The 25,397-nt window shown below is 35.7% G+C and overlaps 1 protein-coding gene across 10 annotated transcripts in view; it reads left to right on the forward strand.

Annotated features, from left to right (window-relative positions):
• The window catches only part of Abcc9 (ATP binding cassette subfamily C member 9), a 133,138-nt gene that overhangs the window by 49,774 nt on the left and 57,967 nt on the right, over positions 1-25,397 (forward strand). For 7 of the 10 annotated variants that reach the window (XM_026392356.2, XM_077798344.1, XM_077798342.1 and 4 more), the window contains 6 exons: positions 5,690-5,762; positions 8,529-8,634; positions 16,985-17,023; positions 18,536-18,637; positions 20,328-20,412; positions 21,668-21,748. In XM_026392356.2, the coding sequence (XP_026248141.1) occupies positions 5,690-5,762; positions 8,529-8,634; positions 16,985-17,023; positions 18,536-18,637; positions 20,328-20,412; positions 21,668-21,748 (486 nt within the window). The remainder of the gene's footprint in view (positions 1-5,689; positions 5,763-8,528; positions 8,635-16,984; positions 17,024-18,535; positions 18,638-20,327; positions 20,413-21,667; positions 21,749-25,397) is intronic. The other 3 variants (XM_026392359.2, XM_026392358.2, XM_077798345.1) reach the window with 1 other exon arrangement.

The following is a 25,397-nucleotide window of genomic DNA, read 5'->3' on the forward strand; positions in this document are numbered from 1 at the left end:
TTACTGAGGTTTTAATTTGCATTTTTTGTTGTTGCTGCTGACTGTCAGGTAGAGCATTTTTTCATGTAGACGTGCACCTCAACTTATGATGGGGTTCTGTCCTGAAAAAACTATCATAGGTTGAACATATTGTAAGTCAAAAGTACAATTAACACACCTGACTGGCTAAATATTATAGCTTAGTTAGTGACATGGTGCACTGCAGACCATCAGATGTTTTCCCTCCTGATCACATGACTATGGCATGTGCCACGCTGCTGCTGCTGCTGCTGCTGCGTGGCATTGCAAGAAGGCATAGCACTGTGCTTCACTAGCCCAGGAGAAGACCAGATTCAAAGTACTGTTTCTACTGAATGTGTATGGTTTTACATCATCAAAAAGTAGAAAAATAATTATGTCAAACCATCATTAATGGGAGACTCTGTGTGTGTATGTGTGTGTGTGTGTGTGTGTGTGTGTGTGTGTGTGTGTCCCCATTTGGAGTTGGATTTCCTCTTTTGTGAATTGCCTCATTATATTTCCCTCCCCTTTAAAAAAAGAAATTGGCTTCTGCTATGTTGGCAATTATGTATGTGGCAATATTCTCCTACTCTGTAGCTTGGCTTTTCACTCTGTTGTAACTTTCAATGAACAGAAGTTCTTCATTTTTTTCCCCCGGTACCAGGGATTGAACTCAGGGGTACTAAACCACTGAGCCACATCCCCAGCCCTATTTGAATTTTATTAGCAACAGGGTCTCACTGAGTTGCTTAGCACCTCGCCATTGCTGAGGCTGGCTTTGAACTCGTGATTCTCCTGTCTCAACCTCCCAAGCAGCTGGGATTACAGGTGTGTGCCACCACGCCAGGCCAGAAGTTCTTAATTTTAACATAGTCTAGTTTATATAAGTTTCTCTTTATGGTTAATTCTTCTATTTATTTATTTATCTAGTAATTTATTTATTTATTCTCATTTAAGAAAACTTTTCCTACTCAGGGGCTATGGAGATAGTTTACATTAGGTCCTAAAATCTTTGAATCTACACCTTTCACTTTTAGTACTTTTCCCAGGAACACTTAAACAGAACCACATCTCAGCCCTTTTTTATACTTTATTTAGAGACAGGGTCTTGCTAGGTTGTTTTGGGCTTCCCTAAATTGCTGAGACTGGCTTTGAATTGCAGATCCTCCTGCCTTAGCCTCCTGAGCCGCTGGAATTACAGATTTGTGCCACCATGGTCAGATCACTTTTAGTCCTTTAATCCACTTATGATCAATTTTTGTGTTTAATATTAAGTAGGGATGTGATTAGTAGAAAAATTAGTAATAAATAAATTGTAAATTTTGCTGGGCATGGTGGGGCACGCCTGTAATCCCAGTGGCTCTGAAGACTAAAGCAGGAGGATTGTGAGTTCAAAGCCAGCCTCAACAATTTAGTGAGGCCCTATGCAACTTACCAAGAATCTGTCTCAAAATAAAAGCCAAAAAGGGCTGGGATGTCTCTCAGTATTTAAGTATCCCTGGGTTTAATCCCAGAAAAAAAAATCAGTAGGGAATTTAGTACTAGTTATTTCACTACTTTGGGTAATATATCAATAAGATCTTATTTAATTTTAAGTATAATAACTCATTTGCCCTGGCCTTATATATTAACCACTGTCCCTATCTATCTTCAAATACAAATCAAGGATCTATTCATGTATGTATCTATAGCATGCAGGTCTTCATTTTTCTATGGCCTATTTGCCCAGGTTTTCACTGTTTTGGTTATTATAGCTTTCTATTAAATACTGATATCTAGTAGAACCTTATTGCTTAGACCTTATTGCTATTCTTTTTCTTCTGTTTTGGGTTTTTTTTTTTTTTGGTGGGGGAGTGGGGTACTAGGAATTGAACTCAGGGGCACTCAACCACTGAACCACACCCCAGCCCTAATTTTATTTAGAGACAGGATCTCACTGAGTTGCTTAGTGCCTCAATGTTGCTGAGTCTGGCTTTGAACTTGAGATACTCCTGTCTCGGCTTCCTGAGCCACTGAGATTACAGGTGTACACCACCATGCGCAGCATTTTTGCTGTTCTTCTTAGTTATGCTTCACCCTGTGGAGGAAAGAAGTAGACCTCTGGGCCCACATCTCTAAATTTGTATTTTTCCTTATATTTTTGACTTTTGATATTTCCTTACCTCTTGCTTAAATGAGATTTTTCAGAAATTATATTTTATTCATAATTTTTACCCATTTCCAGCAGGAAGAAATAGACAAAGGTCTGTATAATTGCCCTGCCTTTAAAATTAAAAAAAAATCAGATGAAATCCACATATTAACAATTAATCATTTTAAAGTGAACAATTAAATGGCATTTAACATCCAGGATGTTGTGCAATCACCTGTGCCTAGTTCCAAAACATTTGCATCACCCCAAAAGGAGACCTTACACCCATTAAGCAGGTGCTCTCTAGTTCTGCCTGCCCCTTGGCACTGTCAACCACCAATCTGCATTCTGTCTTTATGGATTTGTCAGTTCTGGATAATTCATATAAATGGAAGCATACCATGGGTGACTTTTTTGAGCCTGTTTGGCTCCTGCCTTTAATGCTCCCAGATTTACCCTCCAGCGCCAATGTTGTGGTTCCAGCTCTAATATACTTGACACGAGTGCTTAAACAAGCGTATATCTTTGCAAAATAGGTAGTGTTGCCATAAGCATTTATGTGCTTTCAGCTTGCTTAAGCATTTAAATGTTGTTATGATAGTTTTAAGTGTTTTTATGATCCATCTAACTGCACCCTGGCATTCTGTAGCATGCATGACTGCATTTTACTTATCTTTCCTGATGGTCATGGCTGGCTGGGCAGAGGTTTGAAATCTCCTTCATCCTCCCTCTATCACAAACCCTAGTATAATGATCATTATTGTATCCATCCTTATGTGAAGCTCACATGCAAATTTGATGTGTTAACTGGTTTCCCAAGGTCAAACAGCTAGTTAGAAAGCCAATATTTTAACCCTGCTGGTAGAGAAATGAGTGCATTTTGTGCAAGGCAGGAGGAGATGAAAGTATAAATTTTAGCAGAGGAAATTGACACTGGCCTTCTTCCTGTCTTTCTGGAATGGAGGTTGTGTCCTCTTTTATTTCTGTGTAGCATCAGTACAGGAGGTGATGCTACATATTTAGCTCTTTGCTGTTATTTTCAGACCATGTCTTTCCCTCTGGTGAAGCTATGGCCTTTTTTACCCTTCTCACAGCTGTTAACAGAGGACCTCTCAGTCACTCCCCTACCTTGAATGAGATGTTAACACCTCTTGCTTATTCCATCCTTCTTCCTTTGTATGAACTCACATGGGTGTGATTTAAACTTCTAAATTCACAGCCTATCTTGCATCCAGCTCAGAAATCCTTTATCTACTGTTACTCCACTTGCAGGACCTCCCCTTTGTTCACCCTTGGTCACCACCTGAAACTGCTCCCCCTCTAACATCTTACTCCATGTCACTGACAACAAAATGTTACTAACCAGTCACTGAACAAAATCCTGATCTCGAGCTTTCCCAAGCATTCTCCTTCATACTTATTGTTTTTTGACTTCATTGAAATCTCCAACATCTTCAGCTCCCCCCGCTTTTTTCTTCCAGTCCTTTATTACACTTCTGTAGCCAACTAACTTCATGACTTCTGCACATCTATAACCAGGCTGCTGAGTGCCATGGATAAAATGACACAAAGGCACTGCTTGGCACAGATTTATTATCTCCAGTTTCAGTGACCTTCAGGAGTTCTTGTGATCCTTGCACATGCCTGTCTTCAGCATTATTTTCCACACCTACATTATCTATTCACCTGTCACCATGGTCCTCCCACCTCCTTCTCCCTCTTTTCCTCCTCTTTCTGCAGATAACCTTAGCTTCCAATGCACTGAAAACCTTGACAGTGTCACATGGAGCCTCTCAACTTCATGCTGGCTCTCTTCCAAATGCATCTATTTTGGTACCTCTTTTAGCTTCCTTGCCTGCTCTCTAACAAAGGGCTCCTCCACCTCTGAGGCTATATAATTTCTTTGCATGTCATTTGTCGTTTTGCTACAGAATCTTCAATGCCTGCACCAGCCAGCTCAGTCCCTAATTTCCCACAACATATTTCATTGTTTTCTGATCTTTGGTCAATTCTCACTGTAGTACTTTACCCAGAAATGCATTTGTTGACATTTAGTATGTTTTCCAAAACTAGCTAAAGGGCCTCTTCTTCCAAAATTTTTTTGACTCATCCTAGATAAATGATTTCTTTTCTGAACTGCTATTGCTCTTATTGTCTGTCCTATTTGGTACTGATCCTGTGCTGTCTTGTAGTACACTTATCATATGCATCTTGATGGTGGGATAAGTTTGGAGACATGCATCAAGCAGTTTTGTCCCTGTGGGGACATCATAGAGTATGCAAAACAAGGTGACTACAGCCTCACTAGGCATTATAATTTTACCAGGCTGCCCTTTTCTACACAACCCATCATTAACAGAAGCATCACTACACAGTGCATAACTTGTCTTTCCATGGTCTGTTTACTTAATCAATTGCAAGCTCCAAGGAAGCAGGGATGATGCATTCATTATAACTTCTTTGTAGCCTATACCAGTCCTCACACAAAGCCTCACACAGCAGGTGCATAGCCAATATCTGTAAGGTGATCAACTATTCTGCCTGTCTGTGCTCCCTCCTTCCATGACCAATCCATAAATAACTATGTGATGGTTATTAATGCTGTGCTATACATTGTACAAGCTATAGAAGACCTTCAGAGAAAACCCCAACCTTGCCTTTTCAAAGTTTTTCATCCTTTATTTTACAAAGATCTTTTCTAGGGCAATATTTAGTTACAATTTAGATGGCACCAATTCTTTTCAAAAAGTTCCTAAATAAGAGTGTGCTCAGAAATTTCATCATTTGTGGTTTTGAAATAAAATTCTAACTTAAGAGCTAGGCGTATCTTTAGTTCCCCCTGACTTTTCCAGCACCTTCTTTGCCCTCGTCTTTGTCTGTTTCACCCTCCTCGTCCTTGGGTTCTGTTACATCTCCTTTCATTTCCCATTTTTACAACTGTGAAGGTAATCAAGTCCACATGACCTACTAAAGCAAATAGACTGCTGGGATGAACGTTGGGTCTTGTGGACACTTATACCACCCAGCAGTGTTGCCTCATGTCTGTGTTTATCTCCTGCCCCCTTTACTCTTTATTTTAACTTCGATGAACAATGATCATTCTACATCTTTAGGAATTTCATTAATACAGAGTCTTCCTCAGCCCATAAAGTCATTTTGTGAGAAAAATCTGTGGTTATTTCTGTTCTTCATTTTATATCTTCAGGATTTGGGGAGTTGTCTAGTACTGAGAAAGTAATCGGTGTAAGGATTTCTTTGGATAATATTTGGGATGATTAATTTTAAAGACACTCAGATACAAATGATCCAGTAATCCTAAAATTTCAAAGAAAATCCCTGTAATTTTTAGCATTCTCCAAAATATCACTAATTGAAAGATCCTCCTTTCACTTTGATTCTTCTTTGTTTTTTATTTATACCATTAGTTACAACTTTCTACTAGAATTTTTACCATACCTCATTTTGAAAGTCTCAGCACTATAAAAAGAAAATGCATTGAAATTAGAAATATTCTGTAGTCCACATAGATGACTTAATTTCTGTATTCATATTCTCTAGGTCACAAATGGATACTTTTCATGGGGCAGTGGTTTAGCTACATTATCCAATATAGACATTCGAATTCCAACAGGTAAGAGTCCTTCGTTATACATTGTTATACTTTGTTATACACATGTACATTTGTAATTGTTATTTTTTTAAAAAAATTTATTTTTTTAGTTGTAGTTGGACACAATACCTTTATTTTTATCTATTTATTTTTATGTGGTGCTGAGGATCGAACCCAGGGTCTCACACGTGCAAAGCAAGCGCTCTACCACTGAGCCACAACCCCAGCCCCGTAATTGTTGTTTATAACAATCATAGTTTTCTGAGATAATTGAGCCTCACAAAAAAGGACTTTTAAAGGACACAAGCAGTTGGTTAGGATTATTTATTTGCACCATGTTGCTCATGAGCTGCTATATCACTGGAGGATGACTAGAATGATAAAGCCTGCCTTTCAACACAAAAGACAATCTTTGAACAAGTTATTTACTGCTGGTTAGTGCCACTTAAATAGTGGTATAATTGATTTCTCATTTTGTGTGCAAAAAGCTTTAAAGAAAACACACATGTAAAAAAACTATTTTCTATTTCTGAAGAATACTGATGAAGTTTTCAAGATATTTAAGACTCAGTTACCCCATAATTTTATTAATTTGCCATTTATTTGTTTATTTTTAAAGTAAAATAGAGAAAATGATATTTCTTTTTTTGGTATATTATTACTTGTTTATTACTTATACAGTGTCTTGTTCCAAGAGAAAATAATATTTATTTGTACATAAATACCACATTTTCTTTATCTATTCATCTGTCAGTAAACACCTAACTTGTTTCTCTATCTTGGATATTCTGAATAATGCTACAGTGAACATGGAGAGCAGATATATCTTTAAGGTCCTAATTGTAATTATTTTGCCTCTACACTGAGATCTGAGATTGCTGAATCATATAGTAGGTCTGTTTTTAAATTGAAGAACTGCCATTCTGCTTTCCATAGTGGCTGTACAGTTCTGCATTTCCAGTAACAGTCTATAGGGTTTCCATTTCCCCACATCCTTGCCAACACTTGTTATCTTGTTTTTTACAATAACTATACTAACAGGTGTGAAGTGATATCTCACTGTGATTTTGATCAGCATTTCCTTGATTAGTGGTGTTAAACCTCTTTTTATATACCTGGTTACAATTCCTGTGTCTTCATTGGAGAAATATGTATTAAACTCCTTTGATCATTTTTAAAATTGTGCTATTTTGCCCCCCCCTCCCGCCCAAATATTTTCTCCTATTTTGTCAGTGAATTTTCCCACTGTTGATCATTTCCTTTCCTGGGCAAAAGGTTTCTATTTTGATGTGGTTTTACTTTTCTACTTTTTGTTTTGTTGTTTTTGATTTTGATGTCAAATCCAAGAAATCATTGCCAAATCATTATCAAGAAGTTTTTCCCCTATTTGTCTTCAAGGATTTTTATATTTTTGTGTCTGGCAGTTTAGTCTTAGTGCATTTTGAACTGATTTTTGTGCATCATGCAATCTGTCAGTCTAATTTCATTTGTTTGTGTGTGAATTTTATTTTCCCAACATCACTAGTTGAAGAAACTATGCTTTCCCCATTTCATTATCCTGCTGTCTCTGTTGAGGATCTGTGGTATATGTGGTTTATTTCTGGGCTCTCTCTTTTGTTCCCTTGGTCTCTGTGTTTGTCTTCATGTAGCAAGTACCTCACTGTTTTGAATGCTGCAGCTTTGTAATTGTATTTTGAAGTAAAGAATTATGATGTTTCCAGATGAATTCTTATTTCTGAAGATGGCTTTGGCTATTTGGATCTATTGTGGTTCCATATGAGTTTTAGTTAATTTTTCAATTTTTGTTAAAAATGCCCTTGGGATTTTGATTGAGGTTACATTGAATCTCTAGTTTATGTTCTAAAGTATGGACATTTTAACAATATTAATTCTTCAAATGAGTGAACATGGGATATTTTTCCACTTATACTTGTGTTGTCTACAATTTTTTAAAATTACTGTTTTGTAGTTTTTAGTATATAAGCCTTTCTCCTTGTTGGCCATGTTTATTCCTAACAGTTATATAGGATCAACAAGCTGTCCATAAAGGAAATTTAGAAAACAATACCATTTATACCCGAGTATTAAAGAGAAAAAATAGAAATAAAGCCAATAAATTTATTTGAAATATCTGGATAATTGAATAGAGATATTTATTTGACATGACCTACTAGTCAGTAGGTTAGTACTTCTCCGTAACATCTGCAGGCCCAAGTGAGAATTTAGGGGGAATGTCTTAGTAACTTAGTTCAAATCACTTTCACCTCATTTATCTATTTTACTCAAAACTTCCTTTTTCTCCTGAGTGAATTGAATAATAAATTTAAAACTAATCTAGATGATTTAGGAAATTATTTCATTGCAATCTTTAACAATTTCAGCAATTCCTCATTTTAAGATAATAAGTTAAGACCTACATATTTTAATTTTTCTTTCCTTTTCAACAAAGACAGATACATCAAGAAAGGAGCTATTTAGATGACCTTATTGCTAGAAACCAGACCAGGCCCTTCTTAAATGTGTTTTTATAAATGTGTTTTTTCCCAGTTAGCTGAGTTTTTATTTTTTAATAAATTACAAATCCATTTTGAAATGTGTTTGCCGACTCTTACAACAAATGATGGCATCTGATAATAGTCAGTGGATTTCTAATTTCTGCTGTCAGGTTTGTCTCCTAGATTAAGTTGTCTCTCCTCTTGGGGGGCCATCATTTCTAAATGTGTCTTAATTTATTTTGCTGAAAGTTACCTTCCATCTTCTTTATTATCCTTCGTTTTGTCTCTCTAGGTCAGTTAACCATGATTGTGGGTCAAGTAGGATGTGGGAAGTCCTCTCTCCTCCTCGCCATCCTTGGTGAGATGCAGGCCTTGGAAGGGAAAGTGCACTGGAGCAAGTATGTGTATTTTTCAGTGGTTTCTGTTATATATCTGATAATCTTTCAAGGGAAAGACTTAGAGTAATAGACTCCCATGTTATGAGTGTGAGAACCCCTTACAAATAAGCACAGTTTCTAAAAAAAAATTAGTGGAAACCTTAAATGTCATAAAGAAAAATTTTTAAAATGATTATTATAGAGGTTTATAATGGTATAAACTAGTATGTTGTAGAGATAACAGTAAGGTTGGGGATAAAAAAGACCTTTTAAGGTAAATAAATGGGTAGTACTAAAAGAAAAAACTTAAAATTTTATTTTATAATAAAATAAGTTATGGGAAACTTGCATTATTTATAAAGCTTCTTTGCAAACAAAACTTGAGTGATTCAGTAGTTAGAGAAGAAATATTAAATGATGTTTCTCAGAATCTTCATAAGAGGCTATGAATTAGAAATTTCTCCTCATGCTTAATGTAGACACCAAAAGCATCTGATTAGAGATGTATAGGTCAGACGAGTATGTTGTGCAACTCTAAAAAGGTAAAAACTGAGATATGGTGTGTCATCTCACTATTGAAATGGTTAGTTTTGGGTCTTCAAAGAACATCATGGTAATATAAAATTATTTAGAACCATAATAACATAGAATTGAGTAATTTTAATTTTTTAAAAACTAAATCATATTTATTTACTTTGGCCTACATGGTAGACTTCCTATATGTAGAAACTGGTTATAGCTTATTTAAGAAATCAGACTCTCTGCTATTCACTCTAAATGAGGTGTAATTTGCCTCCAGGGATATTTGGCAGTATTTGGAGACATGCTTGGTTGTTAAACTGGGAAATTGGGCTGCTGTTGTTTAGCTAGTAGGCATCAGAGATGCTGCTAAACATCCTACAATATACAGGGAAGTCCCCACAGCCAGGAATTATCTTGCCCCAAAAGTCAGTTGTGCTGAAGTTGTAAAATTTTGCTCCTAACCTACAAGTATTCTTAGATGTCATTTTGTACCTACTATCATGAGTCCTATTGTGACTTAGTCTGCTGTTTACATATGTAGACATCCCTCAAGGAGTACAGATGATTTATAAGCCTATTTAGAACAGATTCCATTTTAAAGACTAAAGAAAAGAAAGAAATGCATAGATGTAAAATTTGCCCTGGAATCAGTGTAGAACCGTAAAGTTGATTTTTAGTGACTTTGACGGAAGAAAGAGGCTGAGAAACATTGAGTGGACATTGTATCCCTATTGTATAAATCTACAAGATTGTAGCAGTGAAACCGTTTACAGTATGTTCGGCAGAGAGCTCAGAAAGTAATTGCTACCTCAGTTTGCTTCATGGCAGTTTCCTGTCAATCACTAAATTCAGGCCCTCAGAGGTGTTTGCCCTGCCACTGTCATCTCCCTTCTTGGATGAGGAACAAACCCTACCAGATTAAATTGTATTGTGTGACAGAAAATGCTTGAGGTCACATTTTCATAGCTCTATGAAGTTCTCATAATCAGGTCTCCAGTGTTACTTTTATTTCCAGGTCCCAGTGCCAATTACACCAAATTGACTCCCCTTGTTATCATTACTTTATTAATGAATAAACAGATGACATGAGGATATGGAAAATATTTTATGCAATCTAGTTTTTTTTTTTTGCTTTCTTAAGCTTATGTGCCGTTTATTTCCTACCTTGTTTTAAAGATTATATATTTTTTAATTTAAAATACAGTGAACAAAATAAAGGTAAAGAAATCAAGAAGGAAAACAAGGTTTAAATAATAATCTGAGAGCTGTGGATATAGCCCAGTTTGTAGAGTGTTTGCCTCACATGCACAAGGCCCTGGGTGCAATCCCCCACATCAAATCATCATCATCATCATCATCATCATCATCTGATAAGTTAATAGAAATGTGTGAACTGGAGTTTTGTATAATTTAAAAAATGTGAACTACACATTCATTTGAGCTTCATGGAATGAAGCAAAGAAGAAAAGATGAAATAAAAATATACTCAATAAAGATTAAGAATTTTCTCGTTTTGTAAAGAACTATGAAAGAAATCTCTCCCATATTAATTTTTTTAAAGTCAATAAAAATTATTTAATGTTTAATGTTCTCAGTATTCCTAAAGAAATCATTCAAAACCAGATTTCATGTGTCAATTAACTTAAAAATTGAAAATATCACCATAGTTTATTTTGTAAATGCTTTTTGAGGGTTTAGAGGGCACATGGGAAGGAGTGAGGGATATGATAAGACATGTTTTTATATCAGGAATGTTCAGAGGATCCCAACTTTGTTTTAAAGAGTTATTTGTGATTACTCTTTTAATTCTAGAAAAAGAATAGTTATATGTCCAGTTCAATAAGCAAGGGCATATAAATATTAATTAGTATTAATATACAACTAATTTAGAAGTCATCAGTATTGACAAGTTGATGATTTAGATTTTTTAAAAGCTTAACACAAAATCAAGTGAAGCAATTAACTAAATTGTTCTTCTTTCACCATTTCACATATCTCTGATTGCATAAGTTTTATTTTCAATTGTGTCATTATAGAATGGCATCAGCAAACTCCAGCAAAGTTCTCTGACCTATTGCAGTGAGAAATATTTACATTGGCAGGAGAGAAGGCACTGCTGTTCATATAAGACCCATTTACATGGGTAGAACCTGGTACACCAAGACACTCTTAGATGCCTCTTAGATAACTTGGCCCAATCTGGAGTGTTGTAGACCCAGAGGAGAAAGATGAGAGAGAGGAGAGAGGAACTAAAATATTCTTTAACATTGCTGGAATGCCAGTTTGAACATCATTCTTGCATCTGGGTGTGCTTTACATTTGTTGAAAAGCAAGTGTTCTACCTGAATGAAGTTGTCATTTCCTGAGTGTCATGATATACTTTCATACCTAATATTTTTGGACATAGGACTAACATTCCTTATCTGATGGATGGTTCCAGTGAGAGAAACCAGAATGTGTAATAATCATGTGAGAAATAGCTGATGTTTCTGTTTGTTTTTCTTTTCCTTCTCATCCATGCCACCAGCCGTTCTATTCAAGACCCATCTATCCTGATGTTCTATCTTTTAGCACCTTGGTGCAATCTGCTTTATAACAGTGATTCAGCATTTGAAGACAGATGAATTAAAGAGTTATTCTTCTTTGTGTGACTTTGGCTGGCATGAAGGAGTAATAATTCAATAATATATTGAGTCAACTTTCCTGGATCATCATGTTTTTGTCAACATCTAGCTTTCCTTCTTCCAAATACTGTTCCTGACTTAAGTAAGCTTGAAAAAGTCACTTTCCATTCCATAATGTATCAACCATAATACTTGGAAGTTGCTAGTAAACCAACTTTAACTTTAACTTTTAGAAGAAAACACACACAAATTCTACATGGAGAGGCATTCAGAAGTGAAATCTTATTTTCCAGAAGGAGATTTTCCATTTGGCATCTTTGCTGTCTCTTATTGCCTTTGGCGCTGTTCACTACCCCACTATGGTGGAAGATGAGTCTAGACATGGAACAACTGATTTTCATGTTACCAAATAAGGTCCAATTTTGGAATTCAGAGCTGACTCTATTTCTTTGTTTTGGAAGGGGAAAAAATAACCTTCCACATGGATTTTGATTAACATATTGTCTTTTGAGAGGGTAGAAATAGGTGATCTCCAGAAGTAAAGGACTGTAATGTTACTCATGGAAAATGTGAGAGAATAGGATAATTTTTAATTTGCTCATGGAAGATGAATTCTTAGAAATGTATCTATATCTACCTTCTCTTTCTTCCTCTAAAAAGTAGTAGATGTATAGCACATTTTACTTTTATCCTCAAAGAAAAATATACACAGAACTTTGGAGGAAAGTTCTCAGAAATGAAGATCTCCTATGTGCTCTCTTGCCTTTTTAAGAACTGACTACTTTAATTATCACTTTTATCTTTACTTCTTGCTCTTCACACTCCATTATCCTCTATTAAAAAAATGGCTTTGCCTGTCTTTCAAGCAACTGGAACATTTCTCTTTTCAAAAGAGCAGTCTACCACACTCATCTCCTTTCTTTTCTTTCATTCTGTGAGTGGCCATCTGGACAAAGTTCTCACCAGTGCCTGCATAAGGGCTGGGTCCCACTTGTTAGTTCTCAAACCTACTAAACTTCTTCATAGCTTCTAACACTTCACCACTCACGACTCCTGGAAACCAATTCATTTCTTGATTTCCATGACACTTTCATTTATTCACTTACCAAAAATATTTATTGTATATCTATTACATGATATTAGTTGTTAGAGGACAAATAAGTGGATAAGGATAGCCAGGCCCCTATTTTCATGGAAATTTACTGTTTGCCAGAGAAGACCATGAGAAAATAAGAAAAAATATATATATTTAATTATTCTTTTATATAAATACCAAGAAGGAGAAGTACAAGATTTTATAAAAACAAAATGGGTGACCTAACTGAATAGGGAGAAGAAGGAATTTCTTAGGGGGAGGTGAATAAATTAATGACCATTTGACCTTGCATTTTAACTGTAAACCAAATCAATGAGTAAGAAAGTTGGGAGCTGCAATAAAAGTTGTGATGAAAGAAGTGGAAGAATACTCTAATTCTCCTTCCATCCTTTTGACTGCTTTTCTGAGTCTACTATAGACAACAGGAACTCCTTCAATTATCCTTTAAATTATGACTTTGATTCTGATATTCATTCTCTAAGTACTAATAATACCTACTATACATTTTGAGACAATCTTCCTTTTGAAGACCCAATAGCTCTCCAAAAAGGCTTATACAAGCTGCAGATTCAATACCTGCAAACTGAAATTCTATCCCTCATATCTCCAAATCCTGCTTCTCCTCCTGTTTCCTGATTAGGCTATATCCTTATCCCCTAAAATCAGTTGGTGGGGGCCTAAGTCAGAGCTCGATGCATCAACCTAGACTCCACTTTCCATCACCCTCAAAATCTAGCCAATTACTATCTCCATTCTTCCAATTTTCTGATGCCCATCCTTACATTTCTGTATCTATTTTAGTTTCCCTAGTTCAGGTACATACCACTTAATGTGGACTGCTTACTCTACTGGCTTCTTAATTTTTCTGCACACTGTTGGCAGATTTACCTTTCTGACATGAAACTCTAACTACTTCCCTCTAGCTTATAATCTTGTATTGACTGACAGAGAAAAGAATATGGGAAATGTCCCAAACACCTTTCATGACCTGGACCCTGTTTAACTTTTACAGCTGCTCTTCTGCCATTCATTCCACCCACCCTTGACACTGTGCTCCAGGCGCATGAACTGAGGGTAGTCCCTTCAAAGCACATATTCCAGCCTCCTTCTTTCTTCTGTTGTCAAGTCGGGTGTTTATTTCCTTAGCAAAGTCTTCTTTTATCCTACCAGGACTTGAAAATACTTCATTTTCTGGTCTTTCTGCTCCTGATTGAAATTATTAAAATGTAATGTGGTCTCCTTACTAGATTCTGAGACGCTGAAGCCACAGCTTGCTGTCTTTCTTTCCTTATCTGCTTCATACATGGTCCAGTTTCTAGCTTTTACCCCATTTCTGTTTGTAGCTAAGAAGACTCTTGCATCTATCTATCTATCTATCTATCTATCTATCTATCTATCTGTCATCTATCCACCTATCTACCATCTATCTTTTTAATTTTGACCCAAAGCCTACTGCAGCTACCCTCCATTCCTTTCCTTTGGTAGATAAAGCAACATCATATCCAATTCTTCATTTTCTATTTTCACCTTAGTCCACTGCAGTCTGTTTCTACTTCTACTACTCCAATAAAACTACTCTTATCCAAGCCATCAATGGCATCTTGGCATGTAGCTCATTGAAACCTTTCTAGCCATTATCTTCCTTGACCTCTGGCCACTGACATCATTACCAATACCTTTCTTCTCAAAAGGTCTCCTTGCTTCGTTTCCAATAAAATTTACAGTCCAATTTACCTCTTAAAATTTTGCCTACTCCTCTTGATTTCTTCTCCAGATTTCTCTTGGTGAGCCATTTTGATGAGCAGTGACATTTTTTCAGGATTCAGTATTTATCCTTTTCTACTTCTGCACATACTGGGTACACACACTTCCTCTGATTTTAGTTTTCACTCTCTGCTCCTGATCTTTTATTCTCTTATGAAACAAGAGCCATTACACGAGCTTTTTACTAATAAAGGATGGAATCCAAAGTTTTAGTATCCAAGATATATATTGTGAAAGAAAATCACTCCAAAGTTTTTCATTTGCCTCTCAGATCTCTTTCTTGAGTTTGAAATTCTGCTTCCCGGCAGTGGTCATTTGGTTGTTTCTTAGGCACTGAACAAGTTAAATGCTGCTCTATCACCTTCTCTTACCACCATGGATACTTTCTCTTTTTTCTCTTGACTCCTTGTTCTTCTTCAGTCTCTCCCTCCAATCAGTCGCAATGCTAGCTTTCTCAGTGTGGTCTCCCTCCCTCCATTGCTCTGATCAGGGGCACTGCCTTCTTATCCTCATACCCTGACAGCCTCCAGTGGTCTCTGCATCACCTCCAGTCTTATTCCCTCCAATTCACTTGTTACCTTCCGCAATGGGAGTAATGTCTCTCAACAGAACCTTTCTCTCTCTCTCCTGATTAAGCCTTTCCAGTGATTTACTGTTGCTCTGAGGAAAAGCTCAAGTCTTCTAAAATGGTTTAAAAGCACCTTCATTATCTGGCTTGCTTAACTTTTTAAGTTTATTAATTCCTTTTCTTTACTTAAACACACATTTTAGCCATGCTGAATTTATATCCATTCCTTGTCTGAGCAGGAAACCTGATGGCCATCCAATATGTATTTTCTCTAGCCTAAAGTACTATGGATCTTTTATTCATCTAACCCACTCTGAATTATTCCTCTGCCATTAGTTCTGCTATTTACCCTGATGAGTCAGAAGTGGCTTGGGTATCTGTGATCCAGTACTGCCCTGTACCTCACCTATCTTAGTGTTTCTTCCTTAGTGTTTGGAGGGAGTTGGACTTCCCCCCAAAAGTGAAATAGCAAGAAAGAAGGAATGGTCCTCCTAGCCCACTGTATTTCTAGTATTCTTTATACAAGGTGGAGATTAATAAATATTTTAATTAGTATTGAAAATAGCTGGACTTTAATCAGTCATTATTGAGTAAGTTCATGACTTTCAAATCCATGTCTCCAGCCTGGGATGACATTTTCAAATGTGGGATGAGCCTTTCTACCTGGTTAATCAATATGCAAACCAACCCATTAATTTCTGTTACACGCCTGCTCTTCCTCCTTACTTCTCTCTCTTCTTCAGATTAGCTAAAACTATTGAGGCTTTTTATAGCTTTTTAAAAAATAAAATCTAAATGTCTTTGTCTCTAAAGCATATTCTGTAGAAAATATTGCTAGGGAATTGAGTATTTCATTACTTGATTTTTTATGGATAACCTGAAAAAGGGAATAATCATTATTGATAGGAATTTTTAGTCTGAGATAGTTTCTTCCTGTCTCCATCATCTATACCAAGATGTCATTAGTAGTATGCAATAGGGAAAATAGTCCTTAAAAATTCTAAACCAAATATCACTACATAATGCCATTAGGTAAATTTTCATCACATAAAGCATATGATATTTTCCACAAATAGGATTTATTTTTGTAGTTCCTATAGGCTTAAACATATGTGTGATTATTAAATTCATATCCTTCAGAATGATACAACTCAACAGAATCTGTTATTAAAATTAGGATAATAAAACAAATAAATTTTTTCCTCATAGGTATAACTAAATGCAATTAGTCCGACCTGACTTTTTACATAAGTCATATAATTATGATATTCAGATATTGTAGTTAGACATACCATATATATCTGTTTTTCTTACAAGCTTCTGTGAGCCAGCTGTGTTTTTTTGTATCTTCTATGGTTAAACACCCCAAATATTTCTTCTATTCATGCCTTAAGGTAGTTACTTATAAATTTAAACATATTAAATTCAAAATTTAAAAGTAGGGGAATGCTGGAAATGTAGAGTCCTTATGAAACTAGAAACCTTTATTCTACAGAGATTACCCAAATTTCCACAACTAATTATAACAGAGTTGGAATTGTATGCACCAGAATTTTTACAAAGGATAACATTGTTATCTATGTTTTGGAAACTTATTAAATAGTTTTTTCCTAGCTGAAGAAGACATAAAAGAAGAAGTTTTTTTTTTGTTGTTGTTGTTGTTGTTGTTTTAAATCTGGTTTGTCTGTAAGCTGTTTAATATTTCCAATGTTTATTTTATCCCTTGCCTGATATGTACACATATTCATTCTGTATTTATACTTCATAATTAATGAACATTGTTTGCCATACTTGCAGTGTAAATGAATCTGAGCCTTCTTTTGAAGCAACCAGAAGGTATTATTTCTATTTTAACCTGAGTTTAATAAGAATAACTTCCTTCCTTAGTCTTTACTTTAATCCCTTACTCCTCGTCATTGTTCTTTCTGATGACATACAGTTCTTCTAATGTGCCAGCATATTTGCAACAGCAGTGGTTCCCAACCTTACAGGCTACTAAAAGAATTCACTGATGAAACAAAATGGCTCCTTGTGGCCTTGTTTTCATCTCAGTGAGCCACATGATGTCTACTTTGGCTAAAACTCAAACTGTCCTTGTTAAATTAGGTTTGAGAGTTCATAAAATAAAAATGTGGGAATTAATGCATATGTTGACTGTGGGAGTCAAACAATGATAAGGTCTGCCTAAAAGTAGAGATGTTGAGCAAGTGCTGTATCTACTTAAAAAACAAACTAAAAAGCCCCAGGAAGCTCAGGGCTGAGCTCAGTGCTGAAGTACATGCTTAGCATGCATGAGACTCTGGGTTTAATCCCCATCCAGGAAAAAAAAAAAAAACAAAATAAAACGAAAACTAAAACATACCTTGAAGACCAGGGGAAAGGGTGGCTGACATGTCAGAGTTTGGGAACCGCTGTTTCACTGTATATATAATCGTCTGAAAGACGGCTAGCATACCATGCATTATCATGTCTTCTAATCCTAAAATGGTCCATGATGATCACTGAGCATTTGTAATGTCTCTTTTTTAACCTTACTCTCCTTTAACTTTAATTCCTTCATTAGTACTTACAGATCATGAACTAACTGTGGAAGTCTGACTTGTAAGCTGATCTGATCCCTTCCCCACCTCGTCCCACCATCCTCTTTATCTTTAGCTCATATGTATTTTCCTAATTATTGCAAATTAAAGTCTGATGTATAGACATCTGGTACAATTTTCAAGCAAAAAAAAATGGAAAGGAGAGGAGGAAGTTATTTTTTAAAATAAACTATTTCAATATGTTTTGAAATATGTACTTTTAAAATGTATAATTTCAATGCTGAAATGGGCTCTTCAATCTATTATTCTTTATTATATATAACCTATTACCTTAAAATATGTTAGTGTAATTAAGCAACAAATACATACTATAATTATAACATTAATTAATGCCTTTTTAAAGGTCTACATATAAAATTCACAGTTCTATAAAGTACTTCTAATGTAAAGTAAAATATCTGTGGCTTTTGGAGAGTGAATTGTTATTAATCTTTTAATTATTTAAAAATTATAAGCATCTTAGAAAAGACAATTTCAATTAGTAGTTCATTCCTTAAAACACTTCATCAGTATAGTACAGTCAATTTTTATACATTAGATGACAATTTGGTTAAATTATAATCCCTTTAATTTAGGTGGCTTATTTAATCATATCTTCATAAGATTGGTGGTCTTTGAAATTTTCTCTTTTAAAAATTTCCCATTTCTGGGTCTGAGATGTTTTGTCAACTTTTCTTTTTCTTAGTTATGCTAAAATCTTTGCACCTTGCATAATTTCAGTGTTTTATTTTTCTTTTCCATTTTCCAGTAGGAACAGGTATTCTGTAGCTTATGCAGCACAAAAGCCTTGGTTATTAAATGCTACAGTAGAAGAAAATATTACCTTTGGAAGTCCTTTCAACAAACAGAGGTAATTTTGCATGTTTACAATTTAGAACTGAAAGTACAATTATTTCTAATCCATGCATTTGATCCATGGTTTCTAGAACCTTCTTGTTTGGGACTGCTTGCCCCACTTTCATTCCCACCAAAGTCTTTTGAATCAGTTCTTTTAAGAACATCCTCTTTGGAAGTTCCAACCTATCCTAGAACCTGATCAGGAACAGTTAATACACCAAGACTAAATAAAGATATTAAGTGTGTGTCGGATAGGGGACTTGCTTAGGTTATGGAAGCAAATAACAGTGAAGGGAAAATCCCGGTAAGGTGCAGAAGGGGAGTTAACAGTGGACAGAAGGGTTTGGGATGAGAATCTAGTGACAGGAACAGCCAGAATATTCTCTCTCTCAAACATATTCCCTGAAACATATAACCCTTTACTGAGTCACCTTCAGAGGTGAAGGTGGGTGGGTCTGAAGATAAGGGGAGGGAAGGAAAAGGCAGGCAGTGGAAGAACAAATTACATGGGTTTTCTGGGGGCCTGGGAGTAAGGCAGACAGATGGGGATTCCGAAGGCTGAGATTTGCTCCTAGAGGACATAAAAGCTAAGTGGCTATCATTGTGTGTATTCTGGGGAGGCTCCGTAAGCTTTAGGTAGGGGGATAGCAAGGTGAATATGATGTTTAATCTGGAAGTAAAACATGACAGATGCAGACACAGATTTATTCTGAACTGGAAGCAAGGAAACATTTCAAAATTAGTGGGAATAATCACCCAGGCATGCAGCGTGGCACCTGAATTTAGGGGTGATAAAAGAAATGTGAAAGAATGGATGGTTGAGAAAAAAACATTCTAGAGTAAGAATAGACAAACACGAGGAGACATGGGAGATGGAATAACCAAGAATGACCTAAATGTTTTAAGACTCGGGACTAAGAAAACAAAACAATCCATGTTTCCCCAACCATCTCCAACTCCCAGGCTCTCCTACCCTTCCAACTCATCCGCTTCCCTGTTGCAGCCTCAAATCAGCTTGAGTGCTATCTATCAATCCTCCTTGCTTTCTACTTCTGCTCCCTTCAGTGTACATGACAAACGCATGGACACCCACTTGCAGCCTCAGCTCTAGCCACAGTGACCCTCCTGTTGTCCCTAGTGTGTATCCGTAACCTTTTTACCTTATGAAATCCCTTGATCTTCCTTCACCACATTGTCTTCCTGGAGGATTACTGCTCACCTTTCTGGATATTGTTTAAGCGTTACTTCCTGTATCTTCTAAAATCATTTAGTTGTTTCTTCCTTATATTCTAGGAATGATAAGGACCCACCTCCACTAATTGTACTTCACAAGGCACATTTTATTAAGTTTTTGTGTCAGTCTTCTGCTCTGTACTCTAGCTTTGAACATTTTTTTTAATTAGCAGAGTTATATGTGCTTGTCGTGTACAACATGAAATCTCAAAGTATGTACATATTGTGGGATGACTAAATCTAACTATTTAACATATGCATTATTAATTCCATTGCTATTATTTTTGTGATGAGAAGAATAGGAACCTATGCCTGTTTATCTTTGTATCCACAAACCGTGCCTAGAGGCTAGTATATATTAAATTGTTCAGTAAATGGTCTATTATGGCTTCTACATTATTGAACCTGAGAGTTTGTTTATGGGCAATGTATTAAAAATGGTTAAAAATTCAAAACCATTTCCCCCAAAGGTACAAAGCTGTCACGGATGCCTGTTCTCTTCAGCCAGATATTGACTTATTACCATTTGGAGACCAAACTGAAATTGGAGAGAGGGTAAGCTATGTATAGTTTGTTTAATCAATGGACAAATTTCTAGAAAAGCCTTTTGTTTCTTAGTGGAGCATAATGAACTTTGAGAGCTTAGGAATTGCTTGTTGTCCTACTGACAAATTCCAAAATGTGAGGACAGGAATCCTTTGATGCCACTGTCCCTTAAGTATTTATTAAGTAACCAAACAATGTTGTGCTAACCACTCGGGAATTCTCAAGGAAAGTAAAAGACATCCCTGCTTTGACCAAATGTGTTTTTCCTTACTTGGAGTTTACTCTCATTGCTTTGGAAACTGAGATTGCTTCCGACAGCTTCTTCCACTCTTGTCAACATCTATTTATTCTTATTGAAGTGTTCTTTTTTCTTCCTGTAAACATACTTTACATTGACGTCATGCTATTTTGACCTCCTGAAAAATGTTTATACCTGCAATATTTGTGACATTATTGGCTAAAAGTTTTTAACCCTCAGAGGTATCAAGTGCTGGGTAAATGCATTATCAACTTTGACAACAAATCTGTGTTATGGGTGTTAATGTTCTCTACATTTTACAGCTGAGAAAACCAAGACTGAGAAGAGTTAAGGAACTTGCCCAAGTGCAAAGTTAGGAGTGCTGCCAGGATTATTGTAACTTTGTCATCTTTATTCTTAATGACTATTCTTTATTGCGGTATAATACAGTATTTAAGAGGATTGACTGAACTTTTCTGAGCCTCAGTTTCAACATGTGTAATGTGAGAACAAGATGTACATGTTGAAATTGCTATAAGGAAAAAAAGACATAGGAAATGTAAAGCCATTTATACAAGTCTGGTGCATACTAACTGCTAAATGAATGCAAGTTTTTTAAATGTTTATAATTAATACTTAATTATGAAAGAATGTTGATGTATAGTGCTGTTTAACATAACTTATAATATCAAATTTAAGAGGTATGTATTAAGTAGACTACAGAAACAACTCAGGAAACTAGAAAAAAATTTTGAAATGGCTTGTAATCTTTGGCACTTGCCAAGTGTTTTGGTTATTAATGCTTCTGTACAGCAGAGCTCTCTGTCAAGAGTGAAAGGAGGATTATAACAGTCAAAAACTATCTTGAAATAATTCAATCATTTACCACTAGGCAGTTTTCATTTTTTCTTACCAATGCAACCACAATTAAAATATTTAGAGGCTTTTGTATTCTAAGGATATTTTTTTGCTAACAAATTTTTTTTCTTTTTTTACTAATAAAAAAAATGGGTGTTTCTTCACTAGGGCATCAACCTGAGTGGGGGGCAGAGGCAAAGAATCTGTGTGGCACGAGCTCTCTATCAAAACACCAACATTGTCTTCTTGGTAAGAAAATAGTCCTATCTTTTATTTATATTTCATTTTTCCATCTAAACCAATGAGAGTCTTTGCAAAGAAAAGTCCAGTAACTTAAGAGAAAATGGTTTAACTTGTGAAATCATAGAGCATACAAGTGAACCAAATCCGTATGGCACAAATCAGTGCAAGATTGACATGGAGAGTTGAGATTTGGGAATTCAGCTTGGTGTCCAAGGACTGTGGTGCTCTAAGTGGGGTTTATCTGAGTTTCTTGACCAGGAGGATCATTAATGAGGGAATTTGAATGATATTGGATACACTGGGCAGAATCACACGTCTTCTCATTTATATTCAATGACAAAGAAAGAAAGGCTAAAAAATATATCCTTGATGGGCACGGGGTGATTAAGCACAGTACTGCATTCCAGTGGTATGCAACTCAGGCTATAGGTAAGATTGTCTTTGATGCCGCCTCAAACTATAGAAATCTTGGCTCTACCTGAATCATAAGCAGTAAAGGAAGAGTCTAAAATCTGTCTTTAAAAATCTCCGTGGATGATTCTCATGATTATCCTGGGTTCATAGTTTGTCTCTAACCACAGATTCTCAAAACTTTGTGATTATGTTGATTATAGTTTTGGTCTATTTTTGTTCCTCCAGGAGGCAGTAGGTAAAATAACTAAGTTGATAGGTAGTGAATATATGTTAGAGACAAGTAGAGTATGTAAATACATCCTTCCCTGGGCAACTGTTAACCATTTATAAATCTGAGTTTTAGACCTTATTTAGAGTCCTCATTCCATCTTATCTTTAGAACCTATTCAAAATGTAGATTAACTTTGGGGTTTCTCACTGAATTTACATTACTTGAGAGAGTTGAAGAATTGGGACACTCTGGATATTCATTTCAGCGTAAGCCTCTAAAAACACCTGTCTCTGAAATTTAAAATAAATAAATAAGTAAATGCCACAGCAGGATCTAGCAGCTACCTAGGTAGTTGTACATCCTTTGTATAATGGCTGGACCCACAATTGGAAATGAGTTTTTAAAACTTGGGATCAGTACCATATGAGGATTGCAGACTTGGAAATCAAAAGGTCCTCTGGGTATGATCTTATATCCCAGTTCATTCTATTGCCTGAAATTTAATAACACTGACATCAGTTGTCAAATTATTGAACTTAAAGTTGTCAAAAGGTTAATTTATTTTGGATTCCCAAACATTCATTGCAGGATACTTTTAGCATTCATCTTTACCAGCTTCTTGATCACTCTGAAGATACACTGCTTATCTTTCAGGCATCCTTTCCCTTGTTGGACAGTATATATATTTCCTAGTGATGCTATAACTAATTACTATAACGGATGACTTAAATAGCACAAATCTTGCATCTTACAGTTCTGTAGTGTAGAAGTCCAACCAAGTGTCAGCAGGTCTGTGTTCTTTCTGGAGGCTCTAGAAGAGAATTCGTTTCCTTGGCTTTTGTAGTGTCTAGAGGCCGCTTGTATTCTTCAGCTCATAGTTGCCTTCCTCTGGTTTCAAAGTCAGCATGATTGTATCTTGCTGACCACTCACATATCCCTCTCTCCCCATGCAGAAAAATTCTCTACTTTAAGGAATCCTGTAGTTGGTTTGGGTTCATCTGGATAATCTCCCTATCTTAAGGTCTTTCATCTTCATCACATCTATAATGTAGCCCCAGGTTTTAAGAAGTAGGACATGGGCATCGACAGGGGCCATTATCCCAAAACAGACAGTTCTTATTATTGGAAAGTTATAATGTGATTTAAATTTGCTTCTGAATATTTTCCATTTATTGATTCTCTTTATGCTTTTGCAATAACAAATGTAACAATTTCATGCAGCCATGGTTCAACATTTTAATATTCTTGTCATAGTTTGCCTTAATTTACATTCTTCTAGATTTACCTATTCCCTCTCTTCTTCCCTTCCTCCTTTCTCTTTTCCATCAATCAGTTTCATCTTCTATGCTGGGTGAGAGGAAACAAAGGCAATAAAGTCATTATTCTCTCTTTAAGGATCTTATTTGTAAAATAATCATTTAAATAGTTTTATATTTTTCTCTAAATAAACTGTGTCGTGTTAGCTTTAACACATCATCAAAGCCATATGAAAACATCTGAATTATGTATCTAGATTATTAGTTATTTTTGAAAACTTATGGCATCTGCAAATATGCTGTGTATATCAATTAATATATTTCATAAAAAAAATTTTAAAAATCCATATCCATAAAAATATTTTGCTTAAATATATTAATTGAATACTGAAGAGAATACATTTATAAAAAGTATATATATATATATATATATATATATATATATATATATATATATTAAAATAAAATACTCTTGGGCTGGGGTTGTGGCTCAGCCTTAGAGCACTTGCTAGCACATGTGAGGCCCTGGGTTCAATCCTCAGCACAACATAAAAAACAAATAAGTAAAAGCATTGTGTCTAACTACACCTAAAAAATAATCATTAAAAAACATTTTAAAAATACTCTTGAAAATGAAGAATGGGACATTCATAGAATTGGCCATTTAGCAAATTTCCTTGCCTTCTTTAAAGGAAGTATCTCCCCAAGATATGAATATACAGACAACCTTGAGATATGCTTCTCAATCCATCAAGCCTGAGTTTTCATTAAGTTGTTCAAAAGGTTACATTTGACTACAATGCCAAGATGTGCCACAATGAAGCCATGGAGTAGAGATGATACCTGTCATTACTAATGACTGTCTATCACCTGGGTATGATCCTCAGTACTTGATACACATTAGCTCACTTGATGTATGCAATAACCCCATTAGATTTGGTTATTATTTGTTGTCAGTATTGTTACTTCTCTGTATTGGTAATGGTAACAAGGCTTTTGGGGGTACATGTATCCAAGGTCACACAGATGGTAATAGTGATGCAGGGATATAAATCTGGGGGTGGGGGCTTGATTTCATGGTACATTTTAAAAAAGTTTTTTAAATTATATATTCATGGAGGTGAAAGTCCCTGTGGTATATTCACATATGTACCTAGAAAAGTTTGGTCAGGTTAATTCCAAAGTTCTTCCCTTTTCCTATCCCACCAGGCTCCCCTTCAGTCCCCTTCCTCTACTCCACTGATCTACTTTCTGTTTTCATGGGAACCTCCCACTTTTGTTTTTCCTTATTTTGGTCTAGATTTCACATATGAGAGAAAACATTCAACCCTTGACTGTATGAATCTAGCTTATTTCACTTAGCATAATGTTCTCCAATTCTATCCATTTATCAGCAAAGGACAATTTCATTTTTTTCTTTATAGCTGAGTAGAACTCTATTGTGTATACATACCACATTTTTAAATTCATTTATCTGTTGATGGGCACCTGGGCTGGTTTCATAACTTATCGTTATTGTGACTTGTGCTGCTTTAAACATTGATGTGGCTGCATCCCTATAGTATGCTGATTTTAGTTCTTTAGCATTAATAAAGAGTGGAGTAGTTAGGTCCTATGGTGGTTCTATTCTGAGCCTTTTGAGGAATCTCCATATTGCTTTCCAGAGTGATTATATTAATGTGCAGTCCCACCAAGAATGTATGAGTGTGCCTTTTCCCCCACCCACATCCTCACCAGCGTTTATTGTTATTTGTATTCTTGATGATTGCCATTC

The sequence above is a fragment of the Urocitellus parryii genome, chromosome 5 (assembly GCF_045843805.1).
Source record: "Urocitellus parryii isolate mUroPar1 chromosome 5, mUroPar1.hap1, whole genome shotgun sequence".
NCBI classification, from domain to species: domain Eukaryota; kingdom Metazoa; phylum Chordata; class Mammalia; order Rodentia; family Sciuridae; genus Urocitellus; species Urocitellus parryii.